This window comes from Enoplosus armatus, chromosome 3 (genome assembly GCF_043641665.1).
Source record: "Enoplosus armatus isolate fEnoArm2 chromosome 3, fEnoArm2.hap1, whole genome shotgun sequence".
Lineage (NCBI taxonomy): Eukaryota > Metazoa > Chordata > Actinopteri > Centrarchiformes > Enoplosidae > Enoplosus > Enoplosus armatus.
This window is the reverse complement of record NC_092182.1, coordinates 4,351,733-4,374,884: the sequence shown is the minus strand read 5'-3', so window position 1 is coordinate 4,374,884 and position 23,152 is coordinate 4,351,733. Positions and strand designations below refer to the sequence as shown.

The 23,152-nt window shown below is 42.6% G+C and overlaps 1 protein-coding gene across 2 annotated transcripts in view; it reads right to left on the bottom strand.

Annotated features, from left to right (window-relative positions):
• Positions 1–21,966, bottom strand: part of cntn3b (contactin 3b) — a 40,062-nt gene extending 18,096 nt beyond the window's left edge. The window contains exons 1-8 of one of the 2 annotated variants that reach the window (XM_070903264.1): positions 21,912–21,966; positions 19,785–19,920; positions 10,188–10,363; positions 6,715–6,813; positions 4,320–4,523; positions 2,619–2,721; positions 2,067–2,251; positions 1,574–1,710 (exon numbers count right to left, since the gene is read on the bottom strand). In XM_070903264.1, the coding sequence (XP_070759365.1) occupies positions 1,574–1,710; positions 2,067–2,251; positions 2,619–2,721; positions 4,320–4,523; positions 6,715–6,813; positions 10,188–10,363; positions 19,785–19,920; positions 21,912–21,966 (1,095 nt within the window). The remainder of the gene's footprint in view (positions 1–1,573; positions 1,711–2,066; positions 2,252–2,618; positions 2,722–4,319; positions 4,524–6,714; positions 6,814–10,187; positions 10,364–19,784; positions 19,921–21,911) is intronic. The other variant, XM_070903265.1, reaches the window with a different exon arrangement.
• Between the last annotated feature and the right edge of the window lie 1,186 nt (positions 21,967–23,152).

Genomic DNA, 23,152 nt, shown 5'->3' with positions numbered 1-23,152 from the left:
ATCAGACTTTAAGGTGCACTTACAAAATTGTAAACGGGCAAGCCCCCTTCATACCTGTCCGATATCCTTAAACCTCATATTCCATCCTGTGCTCGCCGCCCTCAGAATACAGCCCTCCTGTCTGTCCTCAGAGTTAAAAAAGAAGTCAGCTGGCTGCATGGCCTTTTCCTGTCGTGCCCCCCTTCCTCTGGAATATCCTCCCTGCTGATATCAGACCTTCTGACTCTGTTGGGGCCTTTAAATCCAAACTTAAAACACATCTTTTCGCCTTAACTTCCGGTTAGCTGCATTTTTTTGATTACCTTGTACCTGTTATCATATATCCATGACTCTCAATGAATATATTAAGCCTGGAACCTACAGTCCATGGCTGAATACAGTAAACTTACTGAAAACCACTACATCTCTCTAACCCTCTGTTTGTTTTTGTCCTACAAACACAGCTGTGTCCCCTATCAGATGTTTGGATCTGGATCTTCGTCCTCCAGGATGTCTCTCTCTCTCCGTAGGGCGCATGTTGTTCTTGTCTCCCTCCCCCTCAGTGTATGTTTGTTCTTTTATTTTACCTGTGTGACTACTTTGCTTGAGCTTTGCTCTTGTGTGTTTGTGTAGTCTGTCCTCTTCCAGGTCTCCATGGTGGAGACGAGGTCACATGGCTCAGGTCATATCTTTTCGGAGTCACCTGGAGTTGCTCAAAGTCCTCCCCGGATCCATTCTTCATATATTTATAATTTTGTCATCCTGACTGTCCATACTGTAATTTTACAATGATGGTATATTCTGTACACACGGCATCTATTGCATGTCTGTCCGTCCTGAGAGAGGGATCCCTTCTCTGTTGCTCCTCCTGAAGTTTCATCCATTTGTTCTCTGTTACAGGGTTTTTGGGGGAGTGTTTCCTTATCCAAATCGAGGGTGTAAGGATAGAGGGTGTTGTATGCTGTACAGATTGTGAAGCCCCTTGAGACAAATTTGTGATATTGGCCTATGTAAATAAAATTGACTCTACTATGAAAGCACAGCACTAAATCGCTGGAGTACCCCTTGAATTTTCAACAGTCGTTCTACCTCGCGAGTGGGAAATGGATGAGAGGTTGATTCTAGCCATCAAAACCAGTTCTGATGAAGAGGTTAGTTCACGATTAATCTTTTAAACTGTTTCTGTACATCTTGGATTCATTCCTGCTCAACTAATCAACAGATCTAAATTTCTGGATTACTTCATCAAAGCGGGGAGGCAATACCAAAGATGTGAAAGATGCGCCTTTTGCACACATTCTATAGAGAGAAACAAGTTGAGCTTTAGCTTTGAGTAACAATGTCATGGAGAAACCAAAATAAAGTTTCCCAGTAAGCCTCAGAACAGCTTTAGTGGGCCTCAACATAGATTCTCCAACAGTGTGGAACTGTTCTGGAGGGATAAACACAATTCTTCCAACAAATATTCCCCTCATTTCGTGTTTTTAGTGTTCAGCCGGATTGCATGGAAACATCTGCATCCATTATGTTTCACCACACATTTATTTATGTCTTTCCTTCAATTTGTCACCTAACACCTAACAGATCTCCATACCTCAGCCACCACTTGCTCTCCATTTTTCAGCCAGTTGTAGGACGGTTTCGGCTTTCCATTGGCCTTACACTCCCAGAAGAGGGTTTCCTCGATGGACAGAGCCGTGTCCGCCATTGTCTGGAGCCAATGAGGTTTAGCTTGAAATAAACGAGAGGATTACCTTTTCAGACATGTGTTTTAATTAGAGAAGCAGTGGATTAGGAAAGAGTGAATTAAATCATCAAAGTTAAAACTCAACAAGTGGATTATCAGCATAATGAGGAGCACAGGTTGGTCAACGGATGTGAATATTGACTTACTTCCTTTTCGAGTCTGGATGCATAGTATGTGCTGCGATTTCATGGCAACATTGTGCCTCACACATTATAGACAAATAGGCATTTAGTCACACAAATGAGATTAAAGCTGCCGGTCACATGCGTGTCTCCTGCACAAACGCGGATATCTCTTACAGAGACACGTGAATTCATTCAATTTGAAATGATCCACTAACCATGGAATGAAATACGACCCCGTGCAGCATTTTTGCCTCGCCGATTCTCTGCCATGCATTCGTACATCCCGGCGTCTTCCTGCTGGAAATTGGGGACTTCAAGGACGGCGTTTGAATTCTTCATTTTGACTTTGCTGGGGAAAGGGATGCCGCTGGTTCTCCTCCAGCTTATTTCTGGGACAGGGCTGCAAAAGACGAGCAAAAAGAAAAAAAAAAGTTGTCCCATGATGGCAACTGTCAGTCGCAGCGATCAAAGTGTGATTAAGCGCAGACGAAAAGCAGTTGAAGCAAGAGCTGTGTGAGTTATTGTTCCCTACAAATCAAACTGTGATTGCTTGAGAACTTTGATTTCTGCTCCCTTGTCTTTTCATGCTGCGGCCCTTTGCTCTCCTATGAATTGATGAATCTGAGAATGAGTAATGTTACACTTGTGTATCCTTTAAATCATCTTGAGTAGCACAAATGCATCCATGAATGAGCCTGCAGCTTATGTCTCACACACACACACACACACACACACACACACACACACACACAATGAGGCTGACTTACTTTCCCAGAGCGAAGCATTCCAGTTTCACTACCGATTCCTTCGCAGCTGGAACTGAATCAGGGAAATGAACTTCTATTTTGGGTTCATACTCTCCCATTACTCCTACAAAAAGGGAGACAATAGATGACAAGATTTTTACATTAATGATTAACAGCACACATTACACACACATTGGATCAAAGAGAGAGCGGTAACACAGTGGGACAGCGAACACAAAAGTTGTTATGCGTACAGAGCAAAAGTGACCACTGAAGGGCTGGTAAGGGAGGGGGAATCGGAGGTGGCTTATAAAAGATTCAGAGGACACATCAGGGAAAAGACTTGCTTAGTAGAGATTTATCACCTGTGGCAATGTGACTTCATTTATGACTGTATTTATATTCTCATCAGGGGAACGGGTCAAAGGCATCTTCGCAGAGATAGTAGTATGCCCTTTACTATTACCAACTACAACCCCACAGCCTGGCAGCAAGAGCTGATTTGGGGTCTCGTGCATGGCTTCAGATTAAAGGTCACTAAAGACTTTGAAAAGCTGTGATAAGTGTTAGCATCTTTACACACAGAGTGGGAAACGTGTCGAATATGGAATTGCATCTCCAATTCACACCCTGATCATCTCAACGTTTAGTTCGTGACAAATCGTAACATTCCAGCCCACGGTTAGATAGTCACAATGTCTCTCTTTTTAGTCAGCCATCGAGTCTCTAAATGTTAGTCGGTCATTAATGAACAGATTGTGGTCCAGATAAATATGAGCACAAAGGGGTGCCTCACTGAGAGTGGTACCAAAAACACTTCACAGTGCTGACTGAGAGGAAAAACAGCAACGGTGATTTGGAGATTTGCAGGTCAGCGGAATTTAAATTTAAACGATTTTTTTTTATATCGAAATCTTTAGTTAAAAGAGAGCAATTTTCAAATCGCACGAGCAGCAATTTTATACATCAGCTTGCATCATTAACAATGACTTAACGAGCTTCCGCAAGTGAACGGTTAAGCCAGGAGTCTAACAAGTCTGTCTTGTTACTGCTTATAAAAGACAGCAGGCACGTGGGTGATTGCCTCATGTCAACCTCAAGACAGGTAGCTAGCAGTTCGCTTACATTTCTAACCGCGTCACGTGATCATTTTAAGCTTGACAAGCTTCAAGTTCTCAATTGAGACGTCCAATATTCAGAACTGTAAAGCAGCTCTTCCTGTCAGCTTGTGAAGCTAACATTAGCTCAAGCAGCTTAACTGCAGCGCTGTTAACTGTGACATTGGTGTTATCAGTCCAATATGAAAACATCAGGTGTGTTACCGACAGTTTTTCATCATTACTATGCCTGGTATTTAGCTGTTAGCAATGAATGGAATGCCACAATTTCATAATCATATTTGAATATTATTAAATAATGTCAAGTAATATTTCCAGAAACAGGGGCTAAAACATTTCTATAGAACATTAGATATGTTTACTTCTGACTTTTCGCTGACTGACTGGTTCGAACAACAAGCAATTGCATCATTCTATCTGGTGCTATAGACCACAAATACAGGCCTGCAATTTAATTTATAGAAAATAATCACAATTTAAATCGCCAAATCGTAATTATAATGTTATTATAATTATGCGTAGCCCAGAGATCTGAATCTTAGTGGATGGTGGGATAAACCATTGGGTTACAAACTGACAGTTTCCTGTAGTTTAAGACGTTTACCGTCACTTCTGAGGACCAGTGGTGTAGGTGAGCTGAGCACCTTCTCCCTCGTGACAGTGTTGTTAACCACGCAGGTGTAGTTGCCAACATCTGAGGGCTCCACTTTTGCGATGTACAGACTCCCCGTCTCTTGGGAGATGAATCGACGACTGTCTTGTTGGACGAAGTACGGGTATTCATTGAAGATCCATGCAAAAGTCAGCTCTAGATTGGAAAGGAAAAACAATTCATCTTAGAGCAGCATCGGCCCACTGTCATGGCTCATTTAAAGCACGACTGATTTCCACACATGTAGTATTAAATACATCGACCTCTATGTCTAGGACGGCTGAACCGAAAAGAAACATACAAAAACAACAAAAAGTGTTAGCATATCACCGAACCAGTTTCCTAAGGAAGACATGGCAAATGTAATAGCTACCAGTGCAGAAGAAATGGGAGACCTAAGTAAAGGGAGCGAAACAAAATGGATTACAGTGCGTCAGTGGCCCTCCTCTGACACATGGCCTCCATTCCCCGGGTCCCTGAGTGACTTGGTTCATGGGAGGCAAGACACGAATGAACGGGTGGATTGAAGGATGGATGGATTGTCGTATGGAAGGAGAAATACGCTGTGATGGCCCTTCACAAGCAGCAGGTCTACCATAAGAAAGGAGAGGCCTGCCATGATGAATTACTGCGTCATTTTGAGAAGCGCAGATTTGCAAGAACGAGGAGATGCTCTGTATAATCTACCACTTTGGAGGTGAGGGGCTCCGAGTCAAAAGGTGTACGCAATGACTGTCAATCATATCTGATGCCCCCCGAGGGAGCGAGCCTCTCTGCTTTGGATGGGATCGAGCGTCCGAGCAGGGCGCAACGATGCAGATACAATGCTCCTCCTGATTAGGCAAGCATGAGCTACATAGTTCAGGGTCAACATTACCTCCATCTGAACTATGTGGGTGGAATGAGCAGTGACAGAATTTTGCCAAACAATCACGTGAGGAGTGGTAATACAAGACGTAAGATTTTATGCAACAGAAAAAAAGTGACTTATGCTCTAAAAAAGCCCTTTGAGTAAAGAAATGCCTACGATGGAGCACAAAAAGGACACAATAGCTTGTGACAATATAGTATTTAATTCATCATATCTGAGTAATGTGAAGGTGAACGTAGCAGTGGAGGGAAAAGCTTTTGCCGAATTCAAAGTCAGTGAAGTGTAATGAAAACCAGGAGGGATGACTTATAGGTGTTAGATGAAGTTCAGTGGAGTTCAAGTTTATGTAGCAAATCGATGCTTTCAAAATTCAAGACAGAAAAAGAAAGTGCGAGGGGGTGGGGTGGGGGGGGGGCAGCCGGAGAGGAAGCAACAGGGCGAGAAAGGAAGAAAGGGACAGCGGGCTTGCACTGCTTTACTTTCATTCACTTCTGAAAATGTGAGAATACACAATGGCGCTATGGTTACAGCAGCCAACCGCGTATAAGCCTATGTCAGAGAGGAAAGCTGTCAAACTGTATTTCACACAGAGTACTCTGACCCATTATCCCGTAGACCAGCTGTACAATGCACTGCGCTTCAAACTGTTCTCTTGTGAAGGAAATTGGTTGTTCCAATGTGCAAGCTACTGTATCAAGAGGGAGACAACCTAGGCAGCGGCCATTGTGCATGTCCTCGGTTTTCTGCAGATACTCAAGAGAGGAGGGACTGAGCAGTCAGCGTCTTTATCTCCCATTTGTGGCCTCTCATTTAAAGAAAACATTGCAATTAAAGCATCTCTTTTCAGAGTCCACCTATTAGCACCTCTAAAGCTCACTCATTAACACGTTGATGCAAAAACCGAAGTGTAAAAATGACCAATTTTATGGGGGTCAACAAGCCGGTAGAAGTAGTCCAACACATAATCCCCAATAAAACCACAATTTGTTGTTTTTATACGGGTTAAACAAAGGAAATATAATTCATGTTAATTAGGTGCTAGCATGCAGATATTGTCACCTTTGGACAGAGCCAGGTTAGCTGTTTCCAGTCTTTGTGCTAAGCTAAGCTAACTGGCTGCTGGCTGTGGTTTCATATTTAAACGGACAGACATAAGAGTGGTATGGATCTTCTCATCAAACCCTCAGCAAGAATGCAAATAAGCGCATTTCCCAAAAATATTGAACTATTCCTTTAAGACGATCAGAATTACAAAAGCCTAAGCAGGGATTTGTTTAGTAGTATTCAGTCTAAATACATATGGGGATGATTATTAAGAGCACATTTACACTTAAATGGGTGTAAAAACAGATTATGTTAGGAGTAAGGGAGTAATCCTCTATCAAAGGTTGCCATGTGAAACGAGCGTGGAGGTAATTCCTTAGTCATGTTTGGATGGCAGGCACAAAAGTGGCAAACCAGATATGGCAAACTTACCTCCAGAATGTGCAGGTGGTCCACATAACAGAACCACTCCTTGGCCCTCGCGGACGTTGACAGCGCTCCTCACAGTTTGCGTTTTGAAGTTATCAAGATCTGATGAGTCAGATAAGATCGAAATAGAATTAGACAGCAGCTGGAAAAAAAAAAGTTAAATCAGCAGCAGCATAGAAGTGAATATCAGACAGCCAAAATTTTTTTTTACACAGTCCATATTCTCAAAGGTTTCTTTGACAAGGATAGCTCTGAAAATAGGGGACATAAGTTTTCCCTTCACTGATCCACTGAGGCATGTTTTTGATGTTACATTTTTGAGCACTGGGACTTTAATAGGGCATCATTGATTGCCCTGGGACACCTCCTGACAGCCTCCGATGCTGTCAAAGGCATCTGGGGTGCTGATGAAATAGATGGACCTGACTTGGTGACGTTTACCCTGCAACACTACACTTTAGCGAGGAAGAGATTAGGCTGAAATGGGATAAAATGAGCGGCGGGGAAGGAAATGTTGTGCTTGGACTGAACAAACACGGGGGAGCGTGCATGACAAATGACAGTCTGCTGTGCCAGCAGCAATAAGTAACATCATTATTAAATGTGGTGTAATCTTGCACTTAAAAGCATTAGCTTCCCCATCAATACTCTCAGCACAATCTATCCCCTGCAAATGAATGAGCAGTTGCTGGCAGACAAAACCTAAACCTGGGATGATAAACCACCCCTGGCTTCATGACTGATGGAGGGAAGCTGCCGCAGTCCGCTCTGTACTCCGTCTGCACCCTCTGGCTAACAGCCTAGAGTAAGCCTTCCAAACACAAACAAAAGAAAGTCAGTGTGACCGATAAGGGAAATTAGGAGAAGGAAGATTATGGAGGGAAGTGGGACAGAGTGTTGGTAAGATTAATGAGCAGCTCTCTGATGACCGCTGTGGAATCAAACAGAGCCAAGTCACGGCAGGACACCGAGGAGGCCACAGGAGGAGATGGCTGACTTGAAATACAGACAGCGGCGATGTCCTTCTGATCTCACCAGACTGCTCCAGTAAATACAGAGTCCATCTCCTAAAGACATTTACGGTTCTGCGGAGCTGTGCTGGAGCGAGATTCATATACCCGGTTTGATTGAAAAAGCCCTGCATAACAGCAGTTGATAATTATAACAGCAACGCCTTTGGAAGCAGCGGGAGGTGAATCAGAGAGCTACTGATAATTACTTAGTGGACGCGGAAAAGGACGACTCCTTCACCAGGATCGTGCAAAAATGGCACAGAAGAGGGTAGAGATGTCGCTGGGCTCAGTGCTGGAGGGGATACACTTCTCTCTTCTCCGGCCTCTGAGCAGAAGAATAATGGGCTTCACTGAAGTGAACTGACCACACACTGTAACTCTGAGAGCTCGAGGCCAAACTCACTGTAGCTGCAGTGATTCCTTTGTGAGCAGAATCACTCTCCGCCGTACAAGAATGGCTGGCCTAGAGATTACAGAGAGCCACCATTACAGCGCGAAGATGACCGGACTGGGAAACGGCGCCGCCGCATAGACATTATATGTTGTGTCCATCAGTGTTCTTGAGCAAAACCTACCTGCTCCAGAGTTGTTGCACCGTGTAGCCAGACTGTTATATTGTAATACGTTCTGTGGGTTTGTCACGATGAGGGACACCTTTCACGATACACATAGTCAGTTTAACCCATTGTTACTATAAAACATTGGTTAGTGCAGCTTTCAACACATTTATTTGGAGGTAATGCTGCATGCGAGCGCTCCCAAAATGTTGGTCATGATTCCTCACTCCAGCTGTTAACACGCAAAACCACGTAAGCGTGGCATATCAAAGTTGAACCAGGAAGTAGGTAGCAACTTAGTTTTGCCGCTAATTTTCCCCAGTGGCCAATTGTGTTACTGCAAGAAACACAACCGCATAAACCTGCACGACAAAACAAGATGTTGACAGGACGCCTGCAATGGCAAACAAGGCCAGTTTTCATTCCTAATATTATGAGCTTTTTTTAACCACCAGAGCTAAGCTATTTTTATGTGTGACGCTATCCCAATGTAAGGCGGGACTGAGAGGACGGGCCCGGGAGAGAAACATTAATGTGCATGTGCAGTAGGCCAACGCTGCCACGTTCACTATTTACTCATCAAGCAATTAACTTGATGAGTATGACGATGGCCAAAACTATGAAAATAAGACCCAGATTGTACGAAACCAGAATTTCGATTAGTTGATCGAAAGAAAATGAATTCCCAACAATTTTGATAATCGATTAATCCTTTCAGTAGTTTTTCAAGCAAGAATGTCAAACATTTGCTGGTTGCAGCTTGTTAAATGTGCGGATTTGCTGCTTTTCTTTGTTGTCGACGATAAATAAATAAATCAATCTCTCTCTGGGTTTTGGACTGTTGGTTGGACAAAAGAAGCAATGTGAAGACGTCACTTTGGGCTCTGGGAAACTGTAATGAGCACTTTTCACAATGTTTCACATTTTTTTACAGACTAAACCATTGATCGCTAATGAAAATAATTGTTAGCTGCAGCCCTCGTTGGTGGACACGTTAGTTTCTAGTGGTTGCAGCTGAATTTTGAAGGCAAGCAAAGCAGCAAAGCAAGGCATGACATTTCTATCTTAGGGCAGTGGCCTCATTACATGGAAAAGCAGAGTATCAGCCATCCTGATCTCCCAGACCTCCCTCACTGTGCATTAGGCAAGACAATAAATGTCAAGCAGCTCTGCTCTTCACGCTGGGACCACGTGAAGAGTGAGATTCATTACTGGGCTATAGGGATAATAGCAGTCCATCTCCTGAGAGGAAGTGAAAGGCTCTCTATCCTTGGGACATGATCAATAGTCAGCAGGCTTGATCAGGAGAGGAGAGGTGCCTCTACAGTGCCTGTCTGGAAAGTAAGACCCCACTCCACAGCATCACTTTCCAGCCCGCTTTTTGCCTTTTAGGCAGAAGGCTGACAGAGCAGCCGACAGCCCGTCACCGTCTGATCTGCTCACAATCTGCTGTATGTTTTACACAAAAAGAAGCGGCTGGTGATTACAAAGACGCAAACGCTTCTTACGCATTATTTGTGTTTGCCTCCTTTAAAGGCTGCATCACAGGGGCTGGCGTATCACTTGGCAAAATATGAGTCAATTCGGACCGAGCATAGACGCTGTCAGAGTTGGAACCCCTAATGAGAATCAATGGAGTTCAGAGGCAGTCAGAAGCTGCCTCACCCACTGTTTGTTGCATCTGACATTTCATTGGATTACCATTTCCCCTCTCGAAAATCTATTCCCAGGCAATCCAAATGAGAAATTGGAATAGTAAATGAAAAAAAAAAAAACAGTATACCCGGGCCACATCCATATAACACACATGTCAGACTGATATACAGCAGATACAAAGTGGTGCCAGAATGTCATAACTCTGTCAGAGTTGGGCCAGAAACGTGTTAGCAATTGTAGGATCACTTACATGCAAATTGCAGGGAGGCTCTGCGGCTGAGGATCGACCCCCACGTGTTGAAGGCCGTGCACTGGTATACCCCGGTGTCTTGGTCCTTGTCCAGGTTGCTAATGATCAGGCTGCCCCCAGACATGTGACGCCGGTAGTCATTCCCCAGATCGATGAGTGTTCCGTTTAGTGACCATCTGGAAAAAACGCAAACACAATCAGTAGCTGAGCCCCCTGGAGATGCGCGCTCACAGCGTTCATCACAGAGATCGATTTGATCAGTCCGCCCACATCATGCTGAGAAGATAAAAGGTGAATAATAAGGGCAGGGTTCTGCTTTATTAACAGGCAAACCTGAATGTTGTGAATATCCCTTACAGCAAGTTAGGAGGAAAGAAAACATTTCTTGACATTGAGGACAGCTCTAGCTCCCAGCTTTCAATAGTTCGCCTTCATTTAAGTATTTTGTTTTGCTATTAATTTAGGCAAAATTCCAAAACTGAGCAAATCTGCTGTGGTGAGTATTGATTTTCTGCTACTTGCACGGTGAAGTGGATTTCATTTCATCTCAGTTTTAATTACCTCCACTCAGGAGGTTGTTTTTGTCCCACTATGTAATGCTGCTTGCAGAATCTCTGAAAAAAAGTGTTTCATTGACATTTGATGGAACCTTAAGCAGTGGGCCGATGAACGAGTGCCTTTGGGCAAGTAAGAATACAGCAAATGATGTTTCATAGCATAGCGGGAGATTTTTTTGCTGTTTTTAAGCACGCTAGGGGAGTGGCAATGTTGGTCTGTTGGTTGATCGACCACTTTGGTCCAGATTGAAATGTCTCAACAACTATTGAACGGATTGACATAAAATTCTGTACAGACATTCGTGGTCCCCAGAGGATGGATCCTACTGACTTTGGCGATCCCTTGACTTTTCCTCTTAGCGCCATCATGAGGTGCAGATTTGAGGTTTTGAGTGAAATGTCTCAACAACCTTTAGGTGGATTGCCATGAAATGTGGCACACACATTCATGTCCCCCTCAGGATGAAGTGTAATAACTACTGTAATAGTTGTTACCATTAAAAGTCCTGCATTCAAAATCTTATATAAGTATAATAAGTATTTAGTATTAATAATACCAAGTATTAACATAGAAATATACTTAAAGTATAAAAGCAAAAGTACTCCCTATGCAGTCAAAATGAGCTCTGTCCGTGTTATATTATCATATATTATACTATTGGATTATTACTGTTGATGCAGTAACTTTTAAGCTGCATTTCAATGATTTAGCTGTTGGGTGTATATACTGTTGGGTGGTTTAAGTATAAAGTAGCATTAAAATTGAAATACTAAAGTGAAGTACAAGTAACTCCGAACTGTACTTAAGCTACTAACATAGTAAACGTGGCAAACATTATATCTGCCAAACATTAGCATGTTACTGTGAGCATGCTGGCTCAAACCACCACCACCACTGTGCCGAAGTACAGCCTCACAGAGCAGCTCGCACGGCTGTCGACTCGTGGTCTTGTTACTATTTATTCACGAATCACACTTACTTGAATAAAAAAAAAGAAAAATGAAAAAAAAAATATGGCCAAAGCTTCCCATAATTGTATATCTCTATGCACGTTTTGACACAGATTGCTATCCAGACGCAGATTAAAAATGCCTTAACATTTTGTGTTATTAAAATTACTAGTCTAAAGGACCGCGCAGCCTTGGCAGAGTTATGTGCTCTCTGAGTGCTTTCTAATTAGTTTATGTTTGCGCTCTCGTGTTTCTGACTTATTGCTTTCTGACACCTTCATATTGCATTGTCTGCAGACCATTTCCTTTAGGGAAAGGTCACCACATGCTCTGTCATGCGAGCACAGTTGGAGGAGTGACAGCTACTAATCACAGCTACCAACAGAGACAAAACACTGAATAATGTCCATGCTGAACAATGACAGTACTTCACACGTTATTCGCTGAAATGCAAACTGAGTGATACCTATACGAGCGTGGAGGGTCACGGGACTTTATCTCGAGGACATTAACACAGATGAAACATCACTTTTCCCGTTACCGATAGAATTTGAGAAACAAAAGAACCATTGGTATGCCGCGTGTTAGTCCGCCTTTGTGACAGGACTGAGGAATGACAATTCCAATGATAAGGAGTGGAAAAAAAGAATCAATATCATTTTTTTCCCCCCTCCCAGGCAAACTAACAGGCAGTTAGAATGATGCTTCATGCAGTCTTAAAGTCATGGCTCTCTCCAGTCTCCTGCCTGACAGACTACAAAAGACGAAGCTGTCTTTCATCTTGTAGCTTGCATTATTCATCTAACAGTCTGTGCCAGTCATTTAATCTGGCTGATTTTGTCACTGTTCCAGCAGCGATGTTACTTTTAAATGCCCTATACTTGTCACGACAAAGCTTATGTTTCCAGGAATATATATGAAAACACACACTCTGATACACAATGTGGACGTTTGCAGTAAAGCACACTTAAAGGCCTTGTATTTCTCCATTTGAGTCTCCACTGTCCTTCTGCTTCCTCAGTTTTTGCCAAAGGGAGGATTATTGTATGTGGAAGAGGGGAGGAGGTTAAATGGAAAAGGATGGTGAGCTCGTTAGACTTGCAGCCACACAGCAAGATTGAACTTAATGGGAGAGGAAGGCAGGCAACCTGGACAGATCACACACCCCCCCGGAGCAGTCAGCTGGCCAGGTGTGATGGTGTCTCTGCACCACGGACATAATCAGTAAGCCACCTACCTACTCTGGCTGCAGACACACCTGACATTATAAGCCACGGGGAGCCTGTCATCAGAGATCTCCCTTTTTCTTTTTTCTTTTTTTTTTTCATGTGAGCTCAGTAAAGGTGGATGGGATTTAAAGATGAGGAAATATCAACAAGAGCTGCTGTCATTTTGTCATGAGATGTAAAGTCAATGGCACCATTAACATTAACGCAATCAGGACTATTTAAAGCACTTTAAAGCATTTCTCACATGGTGACAGCGAGAGGCAAGGGGGGGGGAGGGGGGGGGGGGGAGTGAGCCGTCACACTTGTGCAAACGTGAAGAGACATCACACTGTACACTGCGTCTTTATAAACCCAGCCGGGCTGTACTCTCCTCATGCCAAAGGGACAGAACGGAAAGCACTAGCGTGAAATGCAGCCTTCTCTTAACGGAGCGCCCTTTCACTGCCGCTTGGGTTTGAGTGTGTGCATATGTTCATTTGTGCCACTTCCTCCTCCCGCCAGGTGGTAACGTTCTCCCACCAGCGGTAAAACACACAGCACCGTGGTTTCAATGGAAGAAAACAGGATGGATAGCAGCCTTTTGTCTCATCCGCTGCTGCTTTGTGACTGACCTACATGCACCAGCTGATAATCAATGTGGTTGCAAAATGTCAACGATCAATCGTGATTTTAGCTGTATCCGAAACCACTCACTGGTTCTCTACTTACCAACTATACAGGGAAGTCTATACAACATTATTAATGCTTTATACATATGTTATAAACTATTAATAACATCAAAATGTTGGGGCATGGGGAGCCCCGGAAGCTCACCGGGTAGAGCGTGCACCACATAGGCTGAGTCCTTACCTCAGCAGCCCGGGTTTGATTCCGGCCTGGGCCCTTTGCTGTATGCCCCCCCACCACTCCTCCCTCATTTCCTGTCATTCTTCACTGTCACTATGCAATAAAGGCAAAAAAAAAAATGCCCTAAAAAAATCTTGAGGCATTTTAAAGTAAGGTTATTAATAGTCATTAAGAAAGAGTAAAGTGTTTCACACTTTCTAATGAGATATCGAGTCTGCAGTGATAAATGTCAGTAGATGATTAACAAAGGGTAATAAGCCATCAAGTAAGCAGTTACAAATGTTACTGAGTTATTAATAAAAGGTCATGTTTCATTATAAATGAAAGTCAGTGATGAAATGTGAAGAGTTTCACGCAAGCTAGCAGCAAAAGTCAGTAGGTCATCTGTCCTTATGAGTGTTAACAAGTCATTAATAAAGGGCGATAAACCATCAGGTCTGCAGTTATAAATGTTAATTAGTCATTCATAATCTAACAGTAATCTAAGTCCGCAGTTGTAAATGTTTGTACAACTGATCTAACAACATTCGGAAATGATTTATTAACCATTAATTAAGCCATTAGTTACAAACAATTTATGAGACGTATCTTATCGGAAAGTGCTACGGATGATTTTGATTGGACACCGCTTTTTTGGGTTCTATTTGAGCCCATTAAATAGGCTATAGTAATTCTCACTAGACGTTCAAGCGACACCACAAAACTACAAGAACTATAATGAAGACACTGACACGTTTAGCCTCCACCACCTCTTCTGAAATGCACATTATATATATATTAGATATTTTTACATCCTCAGTCCTGTAACAGTGATTCAAATGAAACAATGTAAGAAGGAAGGTCTCTCTGTGGTAGAACTGCTCACAACTCACGTCCGCATTAAAGCCATAACCTGTTACGGAGTCACAAGCCAAAAAGCTTGGCAAACAACCACAATGCAATACACTACTCATTTGGAGGAAATTCAACCTGAACAGCAGTTTTTTTGTTGTTGTTTTTTTTACATATTGCTAACGAACACTAAGCCACCACAGCAATATTTGTTCTAATTCTAAAAACAACCATTATGATGCCCTCTCAAACACAAACTGCTCTCGTAAAAACAGAAAGGTCACGGAGGCCGAGCAGAGGTCTTAATGCTATCACAGCCCAAACTAAATCATATTGAATCCAACCCCCACATCTCACCGAGAGGAGCTTACAGTAAGTCTGGCCGAGTCCAGGAGAACAGTCCTATTCGCTGCGGTGTGCTGCAGGCGCGGGCCGGTCTGAGCATGCTCCGAATGAACTCCGCGTGACCTTGAGGTACGCATCAATTTTGCATGAGGTCTCCTCATCAAATAGACGGGGGATTGTACTGCAGCGCTGGCTCACCTGTTTTTTTCCTTGAGGCCAGACACCCACAGAGACGGCCGTGACCACACAGACTGCATAGAGTTGTGCATACACACACACACACACACACACACACAAGCAGAGCTCAGAGCTGATAATGGAAATTCAACTGCTGACCAGGGTACTCTCTACAATTATGTTTAGTACGTTATTGCCGCTGCTTTTTAATAAATTGATGTTCATTTGGCTTTCAAGCCAAACGTAACACGATAAATATTCCTAAAACCAGCGTGTCAGTGTTTCGTACGTGTGGGTTTGTGGATATCAGCTTGAGAAATCCGGCGTAATTAGTGAGATATTAACAGGTATACAGCACAGGTACACACACATATACACACACATATATACACACACACAGTCATACACATTTATCAGCAGACATAACACCATTTACAATTACAAAGGTATTTAAAGGTGAAAGGGAATAAATGCATATTCATGCATCACCAACATAATTGATATATAGTCCATATATCTACCTATATATGCGAATATGAGAATGAAGACCACATGCCTGCATTCTTCCAGTTTATCCCGTAGGTTTTGAAATGATCTCATAAGCCCATTGTCACAGATTTTTTTTCACCCTATAAAAGGACAAGTGACCCTCCAAGAAGATCAAAATCGACTCGATTTGAGACAATTTCTAGATTCAGTCCCGCTATCTGGCGCTGCGCTGCCACTGTTTTTCTTTTCATAACGCAAAAAAATAACATCTTCTAATCACAGCGCTCCCAGTTCTATTTATGTCCCTGCTGCCCTGCACCGACCCGCAAACAAAGGTAGAGTCATACATCTGCCTGAAGTCACATTACATGATAGCAGACACCAGCCGGGGTACTTTTTTTATTCCCCTTTTCCAATCACTGCTGTGCCCTTGATCCTGTGTTACAGCAGATTCATAGCAAACACAGTGACAGGTGTATTCATAAAGCACAGCTCCGAGCCCTGGAGTGTGCTCTGGCGCTACGCTGGACTATTTGTCAGCTGAGGAACTGTCAGGGTTCCCGTTCGTATATTCACAGTGTCACTGAGTGGGTGGTGGAGGTGGAGCGGGGCGAAGTGTTGGAAAACAGCGGTGTGACGCTAACTAGCCAGCATTATGAGCATAAACACAAATGACAACCTGATATTCTCGTTTTATCCTGTCTGCTCTCTGTTCTCTAACATTTAGATCAGCTAGACAGGATTTTCAAACTTGTCAAACAGCCTGTTAAATGATTTATCCACCTCCATACCACTGTTACATATCACCAATCTCAAATCTATTACAGGTAGGTGTATTACAGGAGCAATTGTTTTTACCACTCGCTTTTCAGCTGCTGGTCTGCATCACATCCTGGTCTGCTGTGTCTATTTCTATGATGGACTTTTCCATGATTGCTGAGCATCGGTGCAAACTAATGAGTCTCTAAAGCGCTTGCTCTTTGATTGACAGTCCAATGATGATGATGATGATGATGCTGCTATATATCCATTTTTTTCTTACAGTCACTCAATCCCCTTGAAAGACAGAAAAAAAAAAAAAACACAAAATGAATTGATCCTACTAACACGTATGTTTTGAGTAGCCAAATCCTGATTTAGCTAAGTCCCTCTGTGCTGGAGCTACCCTCACATCACCGAGCCACACAGTTACACTCGGTGACATGTTCCTTCATTAGTTTGTGCATGAGCACTGTAGTTTATTTTGACTCTGTCCCACATACACTGTCCTGCAGCTGTGAATACTAACAAGAGCACCAAATGTGTATTGAAACGCTGCTGAAAATAGTCACCAAACAAATGAGCTATTTACTCCAGGTTGCCTAATGTTTGCTAAAAACTGTTGTAGGAAATTACTGAGCTGTTGTTTTTTTTCACAAATTAAACTACATATCAATATTGCATACTATGTAAATATTTACGACGTATTCAGTAAGAACCAGTGGGCTTGGAGGTGAGAGCCACACAAGAAAGGGAAATCAGCTAGTATTCAGAGACGGACTAATATATTGTTGATTTTGGTCTTTTCACCAAAATAGAAAAATAAATTAGAGTAACAGTTTTTTCTTTGTGCTATTAATATATACTATATACTAGCATAAAATATTCTATAGAGTGTACAGTACATAATAGTACTGTAAATATCTTTAATTGAAATTTTTGGCGACAGTCTGTTGGTAAGGTAACTTACATTACCCCAATATGTCTAAATAACCAGCTACTATACCAAAGTCATTTGGACCTGGTATTACTACATACTATGTTGTAGTTCATATCACATTGGTTACCATTGGCCACTGTCCACTGGATTCAGATAACATCTGACTATTTGTATTATCTCATCTACATTTTACCTGAATTTCATCACTGTCGGATATGCAGGAAAGCTAAAACGCCCAGCTGCCAGAGAGCTGACATACTTAGTGCTACAGTGGCGCCCTGACAAGGGTTAACATCATCTTCTCTGACAAATTCAATATTGGGTGACCCAATTTTTTTCTATGGATATTAAACCAAATGGATGAATTTTTCTTAATAGCTGCAGTAACTGAGGAAATTAAGTGTGGAGCTCTGAATGTAATACCCTCTCGCTTGGCATATCTAATTATACAAATACTGTTCATTTGCAGGGTCTGGGCCCATAGTTTGCAGACTCCGGTGAAAGTCACAGCATGGCCACTTCCTAAAGGCATTTTTTTCCAGTCTGCTCAGGATATTTTGAGGTTCTAATTTCGTTGTTAGCGAAATAAATTGCTGAGAATTCATGCTTTCTATTTTATCATCAGGACAGAAAAGTCCTCTCCTTGCCCGAAGGGAAACAAGTCAAGGACGATCAGTGTCAGAAATACTGATGCAACCCAAATAAAACAAAAAAGAATGACTCCCTCCTCAAAGTAAAATTGAGGGCAGAAATCTAGTGTCTTCACAAGCATCACCAGAGATGTCATCCAGATTTGATGGTTCATAATCGAGGGCACTGACTCCAAACAGTGGTGCTGCATTTCTCACCAGAGTGAGATTTGTGCGACAAACAGAAGCTGAGTGAGAGTGATGTTGAACAATAGCTTTATATACAGTCAGAGGAACAGAAAGGATAATTAAAAATAGCTTTTATCCCCCAGATCTCCTTGAGATGTGAGTGGTGTATATTTTGCATGGATTGTGTTAATTAGAATGATGTAGAAACAAATATTGAATAAGAATTTCACATTATCCTTTTAGCTTTGTTTTGTTTTCCACCAACTCCTGACGAATGTATCTGGCAAATCAGCTACTAAATGTTCCTAGTCAAGTCAAGTCAAGTTTTATTTATATAGCCCAATATCACAAATCACAAAATTTGCCTCAAGGGGCTTTATGATCTGAACAGCATACAACACCCTCTATCCTCTACACACCCTTGATTAGGATAAGAAAAAAAAATGTCGTTTGTCCTGGCTTTTTTTTTTTTAATCTAAAAACTGCTGCCTTCTGCTGCTGGACCCACGGTTGACGGAAGCAGGGAGACCAGACCTAAACATGGGAAATTACGGGACATAAAACCACAAAACCAGCTTCCACCCCATAAAGCGAAGGGAACTGCAAAGGTGGCCATAAATCTTGGTGGGTTTGTCGCTGCGAGCGAGCCCTTCAACATTACACATAGTCATCTGATCCGTTGTTCATATGAAATATTGATTAGTGTGGCTTTAATATGTGGATTAAATGTTACACTATAATAGTGATAATCTGTGCATGAGTGCTCTCGACAACAACACTGCCCATTACAGCATTAACGTCCCAAAGTGAACGTCAGGACGCTTTAAGTTACAGGAGAAACAATGCAAGTGAAGGTTTCGGCTTAGTCCTGAAATAGATCAGGTTGCACAACAAGTATAATGATACACCCACCCCCCCCCCCAACACACACACACACACACACACACACATGCTTCAGCTCCTGGACCATGTTTTCAGCGCAGACACATTATAGGAAATGTAAGCGTTTAACGGAATGTCACTCACAAGGTTACTGCCTCTCTCCCCTGCTTGCTGTGCATCCACATGGTGCTGACCAAGCCCCGAAACACAATCCACCATGCCAACCACCGCCAGGGAATAGCCGGGGAGATATCAAAGGATCTGCGGTGCAAATGAGTCGCCGGATTCTCCCTTTCTCCTGTAATGATTTCTTAAGCCGTGCACCATATTATAGATCATCAGCCTTAGCCGTACAGTGGCTTAAGTCTTATCGTTAGTAAAGTAACCTCACTCATATGTAAGGTGCTGGCATACTCACCAACCACCGTGGCGGCTCCCTGACTATAACTCTACATCATAGCTCGGGCTGAAAATAGATGCGCTTTGTTCAATTAGAAACGGATGCTCAATTAAGCTGCTGCTCTTAGAAGTCGTTTTTCGTTGGATGGTGCATAATCTCCTCCAACATTTATGTCCAGGAAAACGTTGTTCTTTAACAAATCAATAGCAATCAACGCTATCTGTAACCCTCTTTGATTTCCGCGGAAGCAGCAACGAAGATTCACCAGCAATTAAGCAGCGATGGGTCTCCACCACGCGTCATGGATGTGGAGCCAAAGCAGGTAGTTGGTGTGGAGCCGGGGCTTGTGGGGAGCTTTGATGTGGTAATTTACCTGTACTGCGGGGGAGGGCTCCCGTCCGCCTCGCATGTGATGGTAGCCTGCTGGTCTGGGGAGCTGATGGGTAAAATGAGGTCACTTGGCTCCGTCCTCCATCTTGGCCCTTGAAATATGACATCCTCTGTACAGGCTGGGGGGAAAAGGGGAGAAGATCTATAGTAGTACACGCCAGAAAAATTGTCTCTTTGACCTTAAGAGAAAACACTGGACAAATACAGCAAAAGCTGCGAGGGAAAAAAAATAGTTCATCTTGCTGAAATGCAGCAACTTTCTGACACACAGTGTGTCTCACTAATACACTCGATATATATACACATTCTCTGAACACTGTTGCTCTTCCTAAAGAAAAGAAATACATTAAGACAATCCCCAAGATGTGTTGTGTACACCCTTTGCTTATCTTGCATTAAGAAGAGTAAATCCCACTTACCCTTGTTAGGCATTAACTGCTAATGATGACATATTTGCTATCTGTTTTACTGTATGCTACTGCATTTTTTTAGGATGGATCTGACACTTCAATGGTGATGAAAAAACACTGACTGTGGCACTTCTGTGTATTTACTCCAATGCCTCACTCTGTCACTTAATCACCATGATAAATCATCATCTTGTTGCCAATGTCCAAGATATAGTTGATGTCCTGGCTTCATATATGTCATATAATGCTTTGATTACTGCGGAGAGCTCACGTACACTGAGTGATAACAGTGTTAATTACTTGCAAGCAACTATATCATAGATAATAATAAGACTTAGGTTGAGCGCTTAAGTTTACAAAAGTTTACTACTGATGTAGGAAGACAGTTTTCACACATTCCCTCCGTGAATAATGATTCCCGGTAACTGACAGGGTTGATAAATAAAACAGAGTGATCTATTTTCAGAACATCTATGTCATACTTCGCATGCACCGGTTAATTGAGGCCATACGGATGCACTCATCTGCCAGCAGCTTAAAAGGAAAGGATGTGGAACACAATCTGGTACTAAATGAAAGCAGAGTCAACAGACGGCCAGAGTAGGCCTAATTAATATCCTACTGCTAACAGATTGCAGCATGTGGCCAGCAGTTCTACACATGGTTTTAACTGGTAATAATATGTCAAGGAATCAACACATATTTCACTGTGTGATAGACTGAGAAACAAGATATGGTAACGGACCGCATCACATCAAATTCATTCACCTCTCAGTCTGGTTAGACAGCCTCTCCCTAATGCAAATTTGAATAAAATGCCATGCAGGCTAACAGCTTAGGTGTATTTTGAAAGTCCCAGGCGAGAGAGACGGCAGACAACACGACACTTCAGATGCCGTAATGATTGTTATCAGATAAGTGATTCTCGAGGGTTTCAAAGTGTATGATCGCAACACTGAATAAGAACAAGCGGCTCTACGCAGCAGCCAAGGCCCTGTTAAAAACACTTGTCCGCTAGGAAGGTGAGACTGCTTGGATCTCGCTCCCTTGAGTGCTGGGTGTGAATTACCCATGAGCCAATTTGAATAACATTCATTGGGATTTACAATGTCATTTGAACAAGGGTTGACATTCTGCTAGTCTGTGCTTCTCCAGCTCAAAATCCCAGGCGGCCATGCAAGGGCAGAATGAGGCACGGTGGCGAGTAGATTGTGCTAAAATGCGGGGCTGGATTCATTGTGTGGATCCTGATAATGATCTGGACAGGCCTTAAACAGGAATGGGATCGGACTCCGGGTTGTCCCTGACAGTGTACTGTAAGTGTGCAGCAGGACACCGCAGTAGGGAGCGGTGAAGGACATCCCGCTGGAGCGCTGTACGCGTAACAACTGCAACTTAATCAGTGTAACCTTTTTGGTCGGGTAGAAGAAGATTTCTCTGAGGTTATTTACAACTGCTCTGATTCTGTCTCTTCCTCGCTAATGGATGAAACTCTATATTTCATATAAACACTGCTATTTATAACCTCTAACCTTACAGACGTGCGTTTAGTCAGTGAGACTGTGGAATAACAGTGATGTTCTCCTGTAATGAATATGCAATAAAAACACACAACTTTATAAGGAGAGAAGTTGTCGTGACATAAACCATGACAACAAGCACAGTGAGACTCAAATATAATATGTTTTAAAATATCTTACCTGCAAGGCATCCAGTGATTGATAGCAGAACAATTTGTTTCCATGGTAACATCATCTTTAGTTGCCGAGGGCTAATAAGACTCTCATCCAATTGCTTGTGAATGGAATGCTCTCCCTTGAATACAAGAATTTTAATCTGAAGGGAAAGTAATTATGGATATGATTAAAATATGACATTTTGATCCAAATACGACAAGCATTCATCAGCAAAAAAAACACGATTATAGCACCGCCAACATAATTGGTTCTTATTATTTGGGAGTTACTGTAAGTGTAAGAGAAAGTGAATCTTGAGGAAGTGAGAGGTGATGGGTGGGGTGGGGGTGGGGGTGGGGGGCAGGATACAACCAGTACAATTTTCAGGTGGCACAGAAGTAGAAACAGCTGCTAAATGGGTATGTTTGCTCCTGCCGTGCGTGTTTCTCATCCCGCCTAACAAGCTCAATTCTGCAGCTTTAAAGAGAAGTGAGGAGGGAAATGATTGACCTCAAAAGATACTTCTCTCTCCCTATTTGACTATTAATAGGAGCTGGCAGTGGCTGTGTACCAGTGCTCCACAAAATGCCACTTCATACTTTAACAAAGGGTTTTTTGGTGGCCGACTGAATGTAAGCAAGCTGACTGTTTTCATTTTTGCATGCATGCATCATTTCCTTTAGATCAACGGAAAAATTACAAGAAGAGGCCGCCTACTAAAACAATAAAACTGGTATATTTCATTATCATTTGCGTTGACTGACACGACGATGTATATTCCGTGAGAGTACAGAAATTTGTCAACCTGTACCTTTTCTACAAAAGTCTTCATTCCTTTAAAGGGGCGCTCCAACAATTTTACACATCAGGATCAGTTTACTAGCCTCTAAAAACAGTTGTATGTCCTCCGTGGTTCTGTAGGAGCTTTGTCAAGCCTGAGACGACGCTATAATTAGCATTATTGTCACCAGGAGATTACAATGTTACAATGCAGTAACGCTTTCCTGTGATTACTTTTGTTCGTAACACGTAGTGTAAGTATTTACATTGCAGTTACTAATTTCAGCGATGGTGTTACTTTGAGATTTTGGGGGTGGGCTTGTTTTGCTGTTGAACCAGGAGTTGGTCTGGGCGGATGATATCGAGACGGGTGTGGGACACGTTAGCTTAAAGGCAGGGGCTGGATACGCCTGGAGGTCCAAAATTGTTTATTTACATTCTGAGTCAAGCCTCTAGTAAGCCTAAATGCAGGAATGACCTTTTTT